We start from the raw sequence: 17,477 nt of genomic DNA, 5'->3' as shown, positions 1-17,477 counted from the left end.
CCTGAGCAATACTTTGCCCTTAAATAAGCAGATAGGGAGGGACTTGGAAGTCTCTCCCAGTTTATAAACAAGTGTCAGTAATCCTTACCCGTTGGATTATTTCCAGATGCTCTTGGGAATTGCTGAAGTTTTTGCCAATGTCGAATATGCAAAAGGTTTCCCTCTGGCAGGCAGTAACCCAGTTCTGATATTCAGAAGTATCAGGAATCCGATCCAGAAAAATACGAAAGGCTTCCCACACAGCTTCCTGGCAGACTGAGTAAGAAGAAAGGGGCTGGGGATGGGTGCTTTCTACCAAAAAGTAAACTCGAAAGCCTTTTAAAAGTGATTTGGTATTTGCACGTTTACACATTCATCACTCAAAATGAAGGAACACACTTCGAAATGTTGGTTAAAATTAAATGCTTTTAGAGAGAGGAATTTTCAAACTTATTAGAAAAACCATTTTAACAGAAACTTGCAATTTAAAAGCTGTTGCCTGTAGCACTTTACTTTGCAAAGCTCATTACTGTGAGGTGGGTCATTTATTTTCAGTACTTGATAGCTACTTTGACTTAGAGTGAGTTCATTATCTGCATTATCGATGTCTCTGAAATTAGTGCAGTCATTTCTTTAGGTATACTCTAAACTTGCTGTAGGGATGTACTCACCCAGCTGGGTTAGAGCCCCTCAATAATACCTCAGGAGCAACCTGCCCTCCCCGTAGAGCAGCTGCATGTGCAGCAGATGTGCTCAGACTATTAAAAAGGAACAGGCTGTCTTTTGAGGAGATTTATTCATTATGAGCTAGCGGTTAAAGCTACTTTCTATCCTCTTTTTCTTGCAGCTCTCCGGTATCTGTTTCTCTGAGCGGCAACTGCTGAATAAAGATATAGTATCTGATGATAAGTAATCCAGTTACCAGATAAACGTGACACATGACCAGTTGAGGAGGTGTTGTAGATGATTCCATGCTTTCACCCAGTTTGCCCCACATGAGGGACTGTCCTCATTGTGACTTATGCTATAGTGTATTATTTCAGAGTTGGTGTAGGGTCACAGTGGCCTCAGGTTATCCAATAGAAACTGTCTGAGCTCCTATATTTGAGCTCTTTTTGTCATGTGCTCATTCCTGGAAGTATATTTGTGTGTGTTAAAAAAAAAAAAAAGGTGTAATTTTTCTTAGAAAGCAGAAAAGTTCTCTAGAAGACTGATATGATCCACAGTGCTATTACTGTTCTAAATGTGTCATGGGACTTGGAGGGGTAGAAGTGATCTCCTAGACTTTAGACACAGAAAAGAACAGACCTGAAAGTTTATGTATGAAACAAAATGAAGGTAAGATTGTGCCACAGATAGGCACAGGCTGTAAGGCTCCAGTATGGATACCAGATTACCTTTCCGTGAAGGCTTGTACTGTGGTTACAGATTCAAGGATTGTGATCTTTCCTTGCAGGAAAAATTTTTTGAGGTTTTAATGAAGGATACTGTAATGCAATATGTGCAACTATTCAAGGGAGCAGAAACGCCTTTTTCTGAATGAGTGTACAAATTATTCAGCTGCAGTCATCTGTTTGATTGCTTCCTTTTTGGGGAAGTACTCAGGTTTCAGTTGAAGAACTAGATGACACCTGTTCAGAGAATTTTGTGAGTGTAGAACCCTGCTGAGGAAAAGGAGATGCAAGTTTAAACCTGCCTGCACTACAAGACTTATAGAGTCCAGGTGATGTGCTGCTCTCCAAAAAGTTGGTAGTATTGTCATATTCAGTTTTTTAAAAGAAAGGGTCACACGTATGGTTCTTTGAGTTCAAGCTAATGATACCGGCCTGTTTCAGGACAGCTTGTTTTCAGCCCTATTTGGGATGTAACCGGTGAGTTTCAGGGACTTTCAGGATTAATTTGAATTTAAGAAATGCTTCTTGGATCAACCTCTTTAACATATTTCAGATTTCTCTCTAGTGCCCATAGGATGCTACAATGGAGACCAAATACTTTTGTATCTATAGGAATAGCTACAGACATTGGTGTAATTTTCCTATGCTGCTTGTAGCAAGTGGCTACTGGAGTAAAAGTTTTGCAGCTCTACATCCAGGTTTCATTTCAGAGAGAGCTACCTAAAAGAGAGCCAAGTTACATGGATGTATGTGAATGGTTGGAGACCAATATAGAGGAAAAACAGACAAGCAGAGGAGACTTAGAGAGCAGATGTTGCCTTGGATACTTGCATTCCAGAAATGCTGACTAGGTTTTAGAATTAGCTTTGGACTGTCTAGCTGCAGTGCAAAAATATGCATTTTTCTAATACAAATTGAAACAGTCACTGAGTGAAAGACTGGAAGGGATAGAGGGAGGAAGAGAGAAAATATGAAAACCAGGAGCCTATTTGCACCGTGCTCTCTAGGGACCTAGAATTGGAGTTGTAACTCTATAGGCTTTCTATGGGGAAGGGAAGAGAAAAAGGGCTGGGGAGAGAGTGAATTAGTTGAGAAAAGGCAGAAGAAGTATTTGAGACCTTTTGAAAATAAGACTAAGTTCTTTTCATGACCTGCTGACAATTATCTGAGTGTTTGTTGTATACTAACACTGCTACAGACTTACTGTATGTACAGATACACCAACATATTTATGCAATGACCAATTAATACTTTCATTGCTTGTCTTAAACTGGTGAGATTAATTCAGACTTGCAACGATGGTTCCTGCTGCACTTATGAGAAAGGTGGTACATCTTTACACAGTAATGCAAGCACAATTTGGTCTTCACGATCAGCCATGCTAGAACATTATGCAATTACTCCAAGTTCATTAGTCCTTTGAGTGCATTTTTTTATTTTCTTCTGGTAACTGTCTGTCTTGAACCCTGCTGATGCACATGTAACTTTATCTATGTTATGCTTATCTATGGTGAAATAAACCATAAAGCAAATAGCACATACACTGCTTAAAGGTGAAGAACAAGATTCTGGAAAATTACTGTTTCCTCAATTAAAAGAAAGACTTTGCAGGAGGAAGTACATGCTACAATAATCATCTTACCTCTTAATCTATAGTAAGCTTGGTGACTGGCTAAAATCTGCTTCACAGATTCTTGTGGGCAAACTTTCACACCAGTTGAGAAAAAGGACGACCTCTTTGTTCGGTGCTTTGCCATGTCAAATATCCGCCTTATGGTTGATACTCTGGACCTCTTTGTTGTTCTTTCAGTTTTGTCTGACCCTGAGGCGTCTGCAAGATGTTTGGCTTCAGCATGGTTTATTTTATTAGGAATTTCTGGAAAAGATAAAAATAAGCATGTACATAAACATACTTTGCATAGGCAGTAGGTATCCAAGGCAAGTTCATGTCTGGAAAATGGGCATAAACTTGAGAGTCCTTTTTGTTACATTATAGTGGTGTCAATACCCTGACCAAATTAGTGTGCTGAGGAGAAGCATCCTGTGATCACATGGGGGAACTAGGGCTCAAGAGACCTGACAATTAATTTCCTTATATCTCAACACGTGACCCCAGGACACATAGGGTAAAAGTGTCAGAAGCCCTAAATCCTGTTTTCAAAAGCGACTTTAGATTAGATCCACAAAGGACACTTAAGTGCTTGAACTTTGTGCTACAACATCTCATTTGTGAGCATATTGACCTGTAGGGAACTTTACAGTGCAGTGATAAGTAATGGTCTGGAGCCTGGGGAAAATAAAGAATATCTGTATCAGTCTACAGTGTAAGTAGGTGTCTACACTATCAGAGAAGTTAAATGAGAAATTATTGTACCTTAAATCTCCACCCTTTAAGATATTCTTACAGTTCCTTTGGGCTTCAAGGCACATCTCCCTTCACATCAGGTTCATAGTCTTGAACCTATCCCAAGAACTGGACCCTGAAGCTTTCAAAAGTTGAACAGGAGTTTTATTGCCCTTGGGAAAAGAAAGAGCTGTTTCCAGTCTCTCTCTTTTACTCCACACTGCACTCCTCTATCCTTCCCTCACATAAACTGAAGTATTAGCTAGAACAGACTACAGTTGTTTCTTTACAACTGGTTGATAGGTGCTGTGGAAGCTCTGGCATTGTGTTTCAATAGATCTTCAACAATTCCTGGCAAAGTGGAACAACTACAGTTGAAAAAAGTGAAACCAGTGAGTGGGAATTGAAGATATAGAATTTACTTATGGAGCTATTCAGCTATGAAAAATGGAAATGCTTCTAGAGTGTCCAAATAGGCTCAAGCACAAGAACTCCCATCACAAAAGGCATGCCGAAAAGTCATGACTAATTTAGTTCCACTTCCTAAGTATTTGTGATTCGGTATTACATGACATAGCAGCTAAAGTTAATGTAAAATGTTGATGATAAAAAATAGCATATAAAGTACACATTTAAATGAGCTGAAATATAGCATTTTGCAGGATCATGTGACGAGCAGTATCTTTTAGACTGTCTTCCAAAATTTTGTATAGATATTAATAAAGATGTTACAATTAATTTGGAAATACCTTTTTAGTTGCCTTTTAATACATTTGATACAGTAATTACACATAAAAATTAAAGAGAAATGTAAACAGAGTAAAGGACATTTTCAAAGAACTGCAAAACTTTAAACAAGGTATATGTGTTCATGAATCCTGATGAACCAAATGAAAAAAATACTTTGAAAAATGGTTTAAAAGCTTGTAACAGAGGAATAAAATGAAATAATCATGTTAAAAAGGAATAAATTCAGTAAGAGCAGCACTATCAAAAAAAGTAAAAGATTAGCAGTTTGCTGGAGAAAGAAGAAATGTCATGCTGCATATAACAAACACTAATTATCATGTTCTTAGGCAAATCAAGAGAAAATAAGGAAGGTTAAAACCCCATTATCTTGACAATTTGGAATTGTGTTAATTAAATGTTAAAAGTAGGCAGATAAATGATAAAGAAAAACATTTGAAAAGCGTACTGTTATAGAAAGAATAGTACTTGAAATAAAGAATGGGGAAAATTCCACCATGTATGTCAGTATACATATGTACGTGCATCTATTTGTCTCAGTTCTTATTTCACTTCAAAATGAACATCCAATGTTTACAGTGTAGAAATCATAGTAGTGACATCTATATTTTGATATAGGTGCTACTCTGATAGAGCAAAAAGTCTACTGGTTGATTACGATGAATATTGTCTGAAAGAAAGGAAGTTATAAAATAAGGGCAATAGGTTATCATAATGTTTTGTAATGCATGCCAGAGGCAGCAATCTGTAGACTGTAACTGTCTAATTGTTGCAAGGTAATTTAAAATGATGATGCAGTCATATAATGCTTAACGTTAAGTGAAATGGAAGTAATTTTTCCACATTAATGTCTGATCATGAACCAGAAACTGCATAAAAACTGTGAAAACGCATCGCTAAGTTAATCAGAAACCAAACAGTAGCCAAACACTGCATCAGCTGAGACACTGAGTTATTTGAATGATATATGGGATGAGAGAACAAATCCAATGCCATTGAAACCTCAAAGAAGACCCCTGAAATACTCTAGAAGAAAAGACCAAATATCCACATGGAAGGTAGCCAGCTGTAAGTCCTTTTACAAGGTGTACCTTTTGCAATGTATATTAACTGCAATAGACCAGCTGCCCAGGCAGCCTGACCAACTGGGGCAGAGGATTTTGTCACTAAGCTCTTTGATAGCTTTTGTATGAAGCAGAGGCCTTTCTTGAAGGATTTACTTCTTCTCCAGGATTTATCCCTAAGTCACTAACTTGAATTAAGAACTATACTGTTCATAAGACTGACAAAGGAGATTCTTTTCAAATGATTGTTGTAATGATTTCAAACTTTCTAGGTTAGAATCCCTTTTTGGGCTTTTCAGGCTGAGAAAATGACCATACTTTTTCTGCTTCAGTTAGAGCTGTTCTGCCAGCCAGTTTTGGATGGATTTAAATTCTTTCTCTTTTCATTCTTTCCCTTCAATGTTCACTTTTTTCTTTTTTTTTTTTTTTTTTTTTTTTTTTTTTTTTTTTTTTTTTTTTTTTTTTTTTTTTTTTTTTTTTTTTTTTTTTTTTTTTTTTTTTTTTTTTTGAGGGTCTGTTTCTGAAGTATCTCTATTGTAATAGGTGTAATTTAATTTATACCTTCTGGTTAGTAAATTTCCATTACTAGAATAACTCTTATTATCATAATTCCTTGAAATCACTTTTTAACTAAACTTAAGCAAAATTTGAATTGGAGAAAGCATCAACCCTTCTCTGCATATGATTGCCCAATATTACCATACAATATGGTAATAGAGTAAACTGGAGAGGTGCAATTTTACAGGGTACATCATTTGATTATGTAAAAAATCCCAATGATACTATGCTGGTATGCTTTTCTTAAAATAAGTAATCTTTCTAAATTTTTTTGTCCTCAATCTTTTTTCTGAAATAAACATATGTAATTAAAATATTCAAAGTTTACCCTAAATAAACACTGTCCAATTTGACTTTTTCTTATTTAACTCTGTTGTTTAACTTGGTTTTACCTGTAAGAGTTATATTTAAGATTTTGAGTTTTCTTTGATAGTTTTAGGCCAGAAGGGCGAACAACTATATAAGTCTGCTAACAGTTTAGTGTATTTCAGCTTATTCTCCAAGATGTCTTAACCAAAGCTGTAATTCTCCTCCTTTATTCTCACGTGAAAGAATCTACACCATTGTCCTCATTTTCCAGGTGACATACTTGAGGAAAATTATTTGGGGCAGTTTTGTCTGCATAGTCTCTGTCAGCTGTTATTAAAATCTGGAGTTCCTGACCTCTAGTCCTGAACTCAAACAAATATAACAAAATTTTTCCAAAATACCATAAAGCAATTTCCAAAATATGATACAGCAATCTAATTCATATGGGATCTAATCAAATTGCTTTGATATCCATACTGATCTCTCAAGTGCATAGTTCTGTTCTTCAGGTTTTGTTTTCAGGCAGATAAATAGTATTCATTTCACAAAATAAAAATCTGAAATCTGTGGAATTAGGTCAGGCCTCTCCTCTGTGTCTCTTGAGACCTGTGTTATCAAATTTATACCGTAACTAAAATAACAAGGCAGGAGGAATATTTTTCAAAGGTGAGAATTCTCATGTGTTTTTAATAATCTGGATAATGAAAAAGGAAAAGCACATAATTATTGAACTGGATTCTAGAGAAAGAGTTTAAAGCCATTTGGATAACTGGTCAGCAGTGGGGGGATTTGTTGTTTGTTTGGTTGGTTTTTTAAATTTGCTTTTATAAACACAGGAGCAAGAAACTCATATTCATACCTTTTTGTATAACTACGGCGGATGCTTCTCTATACAGCTTTATTAATTTCTCTTTCTTAATAGTATCAGTTTTGCGAGGCGTCCAATTTTGGTGTTGGTAGTTTGGGTTTTTTTCAGCAATGTAGACAATTTCTGTGTAGGAACGTTTACCAACAGCATTATTTTGGCAGTAGACTTTTAGTTTACCCTGAGAAAATGTAGGTGTTATCGTATACAAACATAAGAATTTAAGATATGGTAACTAAAGATTTGGCAGCAAAATTCAAGGTGACAAAAGTCTGAGTAATCCATCCTTAAATCATCACAAGGTTTGAAATGTATGAAAAAGCAGATGAGTCTGAAAAATAAGTGGATGTGCTTAGGATAGAGAGGAATGTTTGACTGATAAATGAGATGTATTGCAATAAAATAATTGTTAATTAAAAGTTAAGGCTTATTTAAGGGAACTGGTGAAATATGATGAGGAAAGCTAATCAAGTTTAATTCAGCAAAGATCCTGTAAATGTGTTGCTGCTAAATATATAGTGGGGCCAACAGTCCTATGTTGATAACTGATCCAGTAACCCAAGTGTGGCTGACTGGTTACGGAAAGTTGATCTTGAGATTTCTTAAAGGGCTGATCAGTGTAAACACCAGATGAAGCATAGAAAGTACAAAGAGAGGTAATATCCTAAACTCTTACCTACAACTAGTCTCCTCCTGTCATGGCAATAGTGAAGATCCCATGTTCTAGTGGCACTTGCCAGTGACATGTTCTCTCCTTATATTTCTTTTCAATTTTTATTTTTTGTCATGCCATATTTCCTCAGGTCATTTGCATGTGAAGAGTCTAACTGGGCCAAAGGGGCTTAGATGAGCAGGAACAGATTAAAATATGGCATGGCCTTATCATCAAATGCAACCTAGATCCTGCGTGTGAGTACTAGAATCAGCACCTATCTTCTCTCAGAGAAGCATGCAACAATGTCTATCTTCCTATAGAGATGTGAAAGTGGAGGCCCTTTTCTTGTACTCTTGGTGTCCGGGCCTGCTTTGCCAGGGCTTTTTCAGACACTGTAACTCTGTGTTTGTGTTGCATGTCCAAGCTTGTTTTTACAACCGTAAAGGCTCACAGTTTTAAAAACTTCAGAGTATGGAATTCCATGTTAGAAAAATTAATGCTAATATTTAATCCACTCAGGTCTTGTCTCGGAGAGCTCAGTGCCCTTAAACACAAGATTATATGGCTTGCTTGTAGTTATCTTTGGGTCCAATATATTATTTAACTGTTTTTAATGCACACAGTGAAAGAACATTGAAAGGAATTACTAAGGGGACTCAGCCAAAATGATTGTTGTGTCCTGGTGGGTCTCATCTGGTCCCTAACTGGGGTAGCTGAGGCACAGGAGGGAACTCACTTTGGATCTCTGTTCTCCAGGTTTAGTGCACTTAGCCAGTGAACTGCTGGGTAAGATGGCAGTATCCACTACTGTGGGGAAGTTATGCTGAAAGATAAGCAACTGACTTTGATGCTTAGCTTCAGAAGAAGAGGAATTGTGGTCAGAAGAGAATGCCTCTGTTTCTAAAAGAGGGAAAGAGGGCTAAGGCATTTATATTAAAAGTGAATAATTCTAATTTCTCAGAAAAAATATTGACAAAGATGAGTTTGGTAATTCCTGTTTGGTATGTTGAGTTTGTGAATTCCATTCTTAAATGTGACTAAATACTAACATTGCCTGTGGAGTGAGGCCTGGGGGCCAGGTCCAGGCCTCCAGTGTAAGGTTAAGCTCTGGTAAGCTGGCCAACATCTCCTAGCAAACTTCCCGTACAAGTACCACCAAGCTGGCTGTTATACACCCAGCAATACAGAACCCTTCATGTACCTCTAATATCTTGTGACATAAGACTCAGCATCACCTTACACATCAGGGAAGTGCTAGACCCTGCTTGTGCAGTGGAGACAATACTGGTCTGAACCCTGTATCTCTTGCTTGGATTCACCATGACAAAACATCACCTTACACATATTCCCAAGCTGCATTCAAGGTCTCTATGACACAGGAGAGGAATTCCTGGCTTCTGCTTAAAAGCTAAGTTCTATAATTTTCAACCTTTTAAAGACCAGGTTAATTTTTAAAAATAGATCTGTACCAAGGGATTTTCTTTCATGAGAATCCAGGAAAATGGTGGTTTTTCATAAATCTGTTTCTTGGCAGAAATGCATGAGGATGTTTCTTTAAATGTTTATGGAAGATGAGGAACGCAGTTACTGTTAACAGTGCTCAAATAAGGTAAGGCTCTCATGAGTCCTTACGCGATATATTCCTGTTGTTATTCTTACGTTAAAAATACTAAATGTTTGGTTATAATGAAGCAATCTACATTACAGAACATGTATGGAAACAAATCTGAAGAAGAATATGATAAGTTATTTTGAAATCTATGATATTAGTAAATAGGTAAATTTTAATAAAAACTTGAAACCTCTTTGTTTTAATGGTTTTATATTCAAAGCTAGGAGATGGCATTAGGTAATTGTTCTTTTTCAGAACCCTTTAAATTAACCTAGATTTATGTTTCGGTACCAAAGGTCACTACTGTCATCAGCCAATGTGCTTTTGGATTTCAAGAAGTGTGAAGAATTTAATTTTGGCAAGTTGGTAACACAGAGAAACTAAAGCAAATATCATAATCCCTTGGCTGTTCCCCTCCTCTCAAAAACACAAAGCCATGTGGTTTCCTGTGCCAAGTGGAGAAATGCAATTGTTAACCAACTTCAGAAAGAAACATAAGAAGATAATTTGAAGCCAGTTTTATGAAATTTATTCATAGACCCTGGAGCAGGCAAACATAGTCTTTTCTCCCTCTGTAAGCAGATAATTTGGTAATATCTTTGAATTGTGCTAACTATACAAGTCATGGCAAAATAATTATGATGAATTATCTACTTATTATAGATGAGAATAGAAAACATAATATGCCACTGATAAGCTTTTCCTGATTTTGTGAATATAGTTGTCCTATACTAATGATGAATCCACATTCACATTAAATGTTGTCTGTACCAACCACAAATATTGAACATGCTGAAATCTTTATGAGTCAGCATGTGATTTTCACACATTTTCTTCCAACCTGAAAAAATATCATGAGAAACTCATGTTTTCCTAGACATAATAACTCTCATTAAAGGTAGAAATTTATACATCCTCTTTCAGACAGAAAAGTACAAATTTTTATTCATCAACTCTGTGAACTTCTGCTACTGGAATTCTTAGAAAATATCAAAGACCATCTATGGTTTCATTGCCAACCTCTGAATCCTATAACATTCTTCTTAAGGTCCAGAATCTGGACTAGAAACAGCATTGAAAATGACTTTTTTAATGTTGACATATGAAATGTGTATCTATTTGTTTTTCCTTGACCATCTTTGTAGCATCTGACCTGAAAGGCTGTTCTGTTAACTCATATGGTTTACATCAAGGAATGCAAGAAAATGCTCTAAATGTTTAAGTAGTTCTTGGAGGCATGCATCCAATCTGTTGTGATGAAACACTAAGTTGAACACCTCTGCTATTATTTTTCTGAGTAGTCATTCTTGAGACGTACAGCTATCCTCTGAGAAAGCCAGTGACACAGTGTAAGTTCAAGTTGCAGTTATACTTTGACTCACACTATCAAAACTATTGAAATATTGACATAGATGGCAAAGAGTCTTAGTGCAGAATGAGCTTATTGAGATACCTGTATTCAAATATGATGACAATTAGGATGGTTGACATAAGAGAATGCTTCCAGGTGCCAGAAGCCCCAGTGCCATCTCTTTGCTTCAGCTTGTGTATTTGGAACAGTTTGATTTTCCTCACGGTTTAGGGTCACTTATCCTGCAGTACAATCTACAGTCTCTGGCTAATTGACTCTGTCTCATTTTGACAGGGAGTGACTTGGACTTAACCTTATTTAACTTAGTTATGTATCAAGCTGCACAGACCAAGTTTGGTTTGGAGGACACCTAGTCCAATTCTTGATCTAAGCATGGCAACTTGTTTGTCTAGTTTTGATGGAGAAGAGGAAAGGGAAAAGAACTCAATTAGAACCGTCTTCGTTTTGTGCTGTCACCATGAAATCACAAAATGAAAGATGAGTGCGCTGCTGTTTCCTACCTGAAACTCCTGGGATTTCTATGATCTGTGTTGACTCATATGTATGAAAGGTATACCTGGAACATAGCCACTAAAACTGGTATTTCAGGTAACTGACTTACTAAGATTGTTAATATACAATTGGGTAAAATCTGAGAGAGGTATTGAAAGATTCAGAGTGGCCAGTAAGAAGATAATTTCAACTCTGCACCAAAGTAGAAGTTTAAAAGCTAGTAGAACCTCACCACTGAAAAGAAAAGCATGGTGGCCTAAGTACAATTAGTGTAGCTATGAGTTTGGGTCCTACTAATTTGCAAATGTCTGTATGACTAGGCAGTTGCTCTGAGAATCAGCCCAGCAAACTCTTTGCAGTCCTGCTTTATGACTGCAATGCTTCTTACAAGTCAGGACTTCAATTTCTGAGTTATACCTCAGGCCCTCATGCTTTTGCGAAATGAGTATGATAGTGTTACTCTGTCAGACTGGTTGGTATGCTTGCATACAGTGAAAATGTGTGCTGTTATGTAAGGGTATAAAAACACACCTACACTGTGGCAGGTGGCAGGGTACTCCCAGATGATTGTTAATCGTATGTTTTCCAGATAGGTTACTATTCTGAAGTGTCTGTCCAGTAAATAGCAGCTGACAGTGACTAAATGCTAGCATACATGTATATAAAAGCAGAGAGAGAGAGAGATATTTCTTTTTAGAACATGTGTTATTCAACATCACACATTCCTAAGGGGAAGAAATTAAAGCACAGCTGGGCTTACAAAGTACAAAATGCATGTAATGTGCAGGATAGTGCACCTAATTCCTGATAAAAATAGAATAATTGTGTGATAGAAAATGATCAGAAAACTAATTTTAATACCAAGGGAACTAGGTTGGACAGAGGTAAAAAAGCAGGGGGAAAACATATATACAATATTTTAAAACATTGAAATGCATGTAGTAGAATGCATATGCATACACAGTTTTCCTTCTGTAAAGAAGAACTGTCTTCCTCTGGAAAGAAGACACTGTTTGACTACCTCTGATGGGTGTTGGCCATGTCACTTTGTGCACTGCTGAGGCCATAGGGACTCCACAGTTAGCTGAGAAATAAAGAATAGGATAAATGATCTGGATTTCTAGGAGGTTAAGACTTCGGGTTATTTTATTACAGCCTGTAAATTAATGTCCTGTAAAAGGAGAAATCCTATTAATAGTGATCTTGTCCACAGGTGTTTTCAAAGAAAAAATCCCACATACCTAGCTGTTCATTCACATATAGTTCACTGATCCTTGTGTCACAGGTGTGACTATTTCTGGAATTAATCTTTAAGATTCAGTGACAATGTTCTAGTATTTGTATTCAAGTTTGGCTTTCAGCCAGAAAATTAGTACGTTAAAACCCATATAAAATGCAGTGCTATGTTTGCTTGGGAAGGGGGGAAAAAAAGGTTTACTTTTCATTTGTTTATAAGCACAACCAAGAAACCTAACTTTAACTTGATAATTCTTATTTTATGGATGAAGGTAGAAGATAATATTAGGGCAAAAGGCAGATGTCTTTTTCTTTCTTTCTTTGAAGCTTTATGTTCTTTGAATTACCTTTTCCTTTGGCTTAACAAATTTACTTAACCCTTTTTTTTATTGGGCAATTATAGTAATGAAGATCTGCAACATTTGTTGCTGAATTGGAACAGCCTAGCGGGAAGGGGTCAGTCAGAATGAATTAAAATGATTTCATAGAGCGAACACAGAGCCTTTGTGTCCTAAGGAATGGCTGAGTAAATAGCGAATAGTTGCTTGCTGAATAAAAAAGTAACACAAAACAGCCTTGAACGCGCTCTAGCTCCCTTACATTCTCAGTATCAAATGCCAAGTTGTATCCAGCCTCAAGGCATAGTTTTGAGTGTTCAAAGCTTCTCTGGATTTTGGTATTTAGTCTGGGTGTTCATTGGTTTACTATTCAGTTTTTGTGCATAGATTTTGTGCTGTCACAAAGATTTTATTCCCCTCACTTTCCCTTCCCATTACTAGAGACAGTTTGTGTCAGGACAGTGGGAAAATTACGGCCAAAGTTGAACGCTGTATCTCTAAAGTGTTTATTTTGCTTCCTACAGTTTCCTGTTTGTTTACTGTGGAACTGGAGGTGCTCCTGGACAGCCTCCAATGTCTGGAAGAAGCACTCTTTTAGTCCTTAAATAGGGATGGGAGGAAGAACCAAAAGACATTACTAAGCAAGCCTCACTTTTAAAAAGTTAACCGACTTTTTATGAAATATAAGTGTGAGTAAATGCAGAATTTGAATTTAAGATAGTTTTGTTTGTTTTTTGTTTGTTTGTTTTGTTTTTTAAATGAGGAAAAGATATCAACTGATCAACTCTATAAATATTTAGAAATTGTCTGTATGGTTTTTTCATTTAAGATGGGGATATTTTATATCGTAGTCTCTTATTTCCTAGCCTGTCACAGTTTACATATCCTGCAAACTTGAATAGACTCAAAAAAAGCCTCAAAACATCTGTGTTAGGTTCACTACTGAGTGATTCATAGAAGTGTTCAGACTACTGGGAGAACCTGTGTACTTTTGAAAAACACTTTCTCTAAGTATATGACCCTAATGCTAAGTCATAAAATAACAGTTCTGGAAGCATCTCTGCTCTGAAAAAGAAGTTTCTTACTACAACCATTAAGTTTTTTGAGATCTGTGTGCATATATTTGAAATAACATAGTTAAAAAATATTATACATAGCATGACTACATGTCAATCAAAAGGAATTATTATACGTTTATGCATACTATATATACTTTATAAAGAGGAGGAATTTTTCTAATTATTCACATGAAAGCCATCAAAAATGAGAAAATTTGAACATTGCTACATAAGCAAGATGTTAAGTAAAGTTTATGACTGGTCATGGTTTCCTGAGTGTTGATGAACATTTTATGTAGCAAGTCTTCTACTGCATCTCTTAGGGAGGTGATACACAATTTTGTATTCCTCTCTGTCAAGATAGCCTCCCAGCATCTGGCTGGTGTTTTACAATGGGGTGAAACTATACGATCCCACTTTTAACAATATTGCTTTCTCAGTTCATAATTATAAATATGGACTACAATGATGCCATCAAGCATGCATGAATTGTCTGGAATTCATTCTATCTCTTTCCATCATAGAATATGCAACTTAAATGCAAACCCAGTGCATTTTTATAGAACTTTTCTTCTTGTCAGACATGAAATACCACTCATTCTCTCATTTTTGACCACATTTCTAAAGTATCATTAATGATTAAATGACACTATTTACGTGGTATTAAAAAGTAAAATCAAAGACCAGCACAATATGAATCTAGGGTTAACTTATACAGTACATTTCTCCAGGGATTTTTTCAGTACTTTAATTGTCCACTGGAGAAGATTTACATCATTTAAGTGACATATAAGAACTGTGTTCTGTATTTCTTACAGAAAATCTGTGCAAAGAAAAGCAAGACAAAAAGTGTAAATAAAACTTTCCAAATAGTATTGACAGCAGACTATATTTCACACTGTCTCTTTAACAAATATTTAGAGAACATTAAGGATACTTCTCTTTTATCACTTTACATTCTTTGCATTTAATTAACAGGCCTGAGATTGACATAAAAATAGAAATCATTGATTTGGGGGCATATAAAGCAGTTGTTATGCTGGCTTTTAATTCGATTATGTAAATATCAAAGCATAGATGTAAATGTTATTAAGCAACCTCCTCCAAAATTAAACATATCACCAAAGCTCTAAATGTACTGAATATAGAAGTAATCAGGAAAAATCACATGACCATCTTTTCTTTTTTGTTGTTGAAGAAACTTTAAAATTGCTGTGAACTTTTTAATATTTTTAAAATGAGTCATCGTTAGCTATTGAATTAAGTACAGAGGAGTTATCTGTATTTGTTTTCTTGCAAATTATTTTACAATTATTATTACAGTAATCCTTACTAGTATTGCTGGTTTTTGCATATTTGTCAGCATGGTGTATTCCTCCAGAATTTGTCTATCTAAAAGTTTTTGAAGTTTTTTTTCTGACAGTGGCTAGTCAAGGCAAAGATAGACTTTACTATTTTCTCTTTATTTCTGGGATGAAAGACCATCTTTTACAATGTCAGCACTTAGATGTTCTTTCAACTGTTTTTTATCTTTATTATAGTTGTTTTTGAAATTACATTTTGTCATAACAGAACATATTCAGCTAAAATGAATCTAGATGGCATCTCTTACTGAGATTGTAAAGCCTAGGAAACATACATGAGAATTAAGGCCAACATTTCCTTTTTTTCAGCTTTATAACAGTGTGTCAGTAACTGTACTGTCTCTAGTTGAATTGTCAAAACACCACACTCCAAACACAAAATTCTGTAATATGAAAACTCCTGATCTTGAAATTATTTTGTTTCTCAACATATGCAATGTAAAATTAATCTAAACCTTTAATACATGAACTTACCTCTGCTTCCCTGAACTTGGAGAGCAAGGCAAATGATCAAAAATATTAATCCAGTTTTCAAATGCATGCTGTCTATTGATCATTCACAGTTTTCAAGACCAATCATGCAGGAAATAAGAATATTTCAGTCAAGTAGAAGAATTCTGTTTTCTTAACAAACTGAAATCCCCAAACGTCTTTTTTCTTATTATTTTTCAGGTGTCCCCAGCCTTGGACTGCATTGAATTGCAACTAGGCAGAGTGCAACAGGTGCCAGAATGCAAGAGCTGGGCAAGCCCCTTCAACACACACACTTCTAGCCTGGGGGACTGGAGTGGTAAGACAAGAGTGACGAAGTTTTAAAAAAAAGCAGTGTCTGTTTCTGGAATAATCTGTTTATCTGCTGCTCAGACATAATCCCTCTTACGGTCCAGCTGGAAGAGCTTTTTTCATCTTATTAACCTTCTGCAGTGGCATCTGTCAACCCCAGAAGACTTCAGCAACACCATGATAAACAACGGAAGTCTCTTCTAGTTCCCATTGCCTTCGAACATTGATCCTTTGGGCGCTCTGGAAGTATAGCATGTGAGCAGAGATGAAAGCATGGGGAGTGCTAATTCTGCTGTTTCCAAACCAGTGATCACAAAACCCAGGGAACTTCCTTTGAAGAAGATAGCTTTTTCTGAAAGAACCTACTATGCTCTGCTCTTCCACTGCCTATGTCTTGGAATCCTCTCTCCTTTCTCATACCAAAAGGTTGCTGTTGCAATATTCCTGTAAGAGCAGTGATGATGATGTTCTGTGACAGTGATGTGATGACTCAGCAGTAAATTGCAGCAGTGTTCAGGGCTGGCAGACTCTGATGCCAAACTGTGAGTGGGGAAGGGAAAGTGCTGCATGGTGGGAGAAAAACAGAAAGTGCTGGGAAATGCTCTTTCAAGCACATAGCTCTAACCAGGCCAAGAACTGGTAGTGAGTAAATACACTTTTCAGACAGCTCTCCTCCAGTTTCCCAGATAACTATTCTGGTTACGTATTTGGCATACTTATCCTTTTATTTTTCAAGACCTTTTTTATTGTTGCATCACAACTAAAAATGCTACCAGGTAGTCATTTCTGATGTTTTGTACCCCTTGGAGATTTTTGTGCAACTGTGCTTTAACATAAGAAGTATCTGAACTGGCAGTAAGAATCTGTAAGAGCAAGTTACTCTAAGAACAACCTTCATTTGAACCCAATCAGTATTCTATTTTTACCTAGGATTTAAACAATGGTAACCTCCCTCCCTTCCCAAGATTGCCTGATTTTAACTACTCAGACCAGCTAGTAAAGAGACTTGGCTGGGACCAAGCAAGATCTTTTTTTTTATTTTCACTTTTTTTTTTTTATTTTTCTGGTGCTTCTTTTAATGCTTTATATATAACCTTTCATGCACATTGTTTTTTGTTCTAAGAAAACAAATAAAGAATATTTTGCCAGCAGCACAATGCAAAGTGAAGATGATCAGGATTTCTACTGAAGAAAAATTTCATATTATATAAGGATCATTCTTTACCTCTACCAATATTTGTCTTTACATATTTTACATATAATAATCATAGTGTAATCATAGAAATAGTACTTGTATGAACCAGTTG

At 36.1% G+C, this 17,477-nt stretch overlaps 1 protein-coding gene across 1 annotated transcript in view; it reads right to left on the bottom strand.

Annotated features, from left to right (window-relative positions):
- The window catches only part of IMPG1 (interphotoreceptor matrix proteoglycan 1), a 53,120-nt gene extending 37,192 nt beyond the window's left edge, over positions 1-15,928 (bottom strand). Inside the window, exons 1-3 of the mRNA XM_027713575.2 lie at positions 15,862-15,928; positions 3,016-3,249; positions 89-255 (exon numbers count right to left, since the gene is read on the bottom strand). Of these exons, the coding sequence (XP_027569376.2) occupies positions 89-255; positions 3,016-3,249; positions 15,862-15,928 (468 nt within the window). The remainder of the gene's footprint in view (positions 1-88; positions 256-3,015; positions 3,250-15,861) is intronic.
- Between the last annotated feature and the right edge of the window lie 1,549 nt (positions 15,929-17,477).

This window comes from Pipra filicauda, unplaced genomic scaffold (assembly GCF_003945595.2).
Source record: "Pipra filicauda isolate LSUMZ 115617 unplaced genomic scaffold, ASM394559v2 scaffold157_size4220110_pilon, whole genome shotgun sequence".
NCBI classification, from domain to species: Eukaryota; Metazoa; Chordata; class Aves; order Passeriformes; family Pipridae; genus Pipra; species Pipra filicauda.
This window is presented reverse-complemented; position numbering and strand designations above follow the sequence as displayed.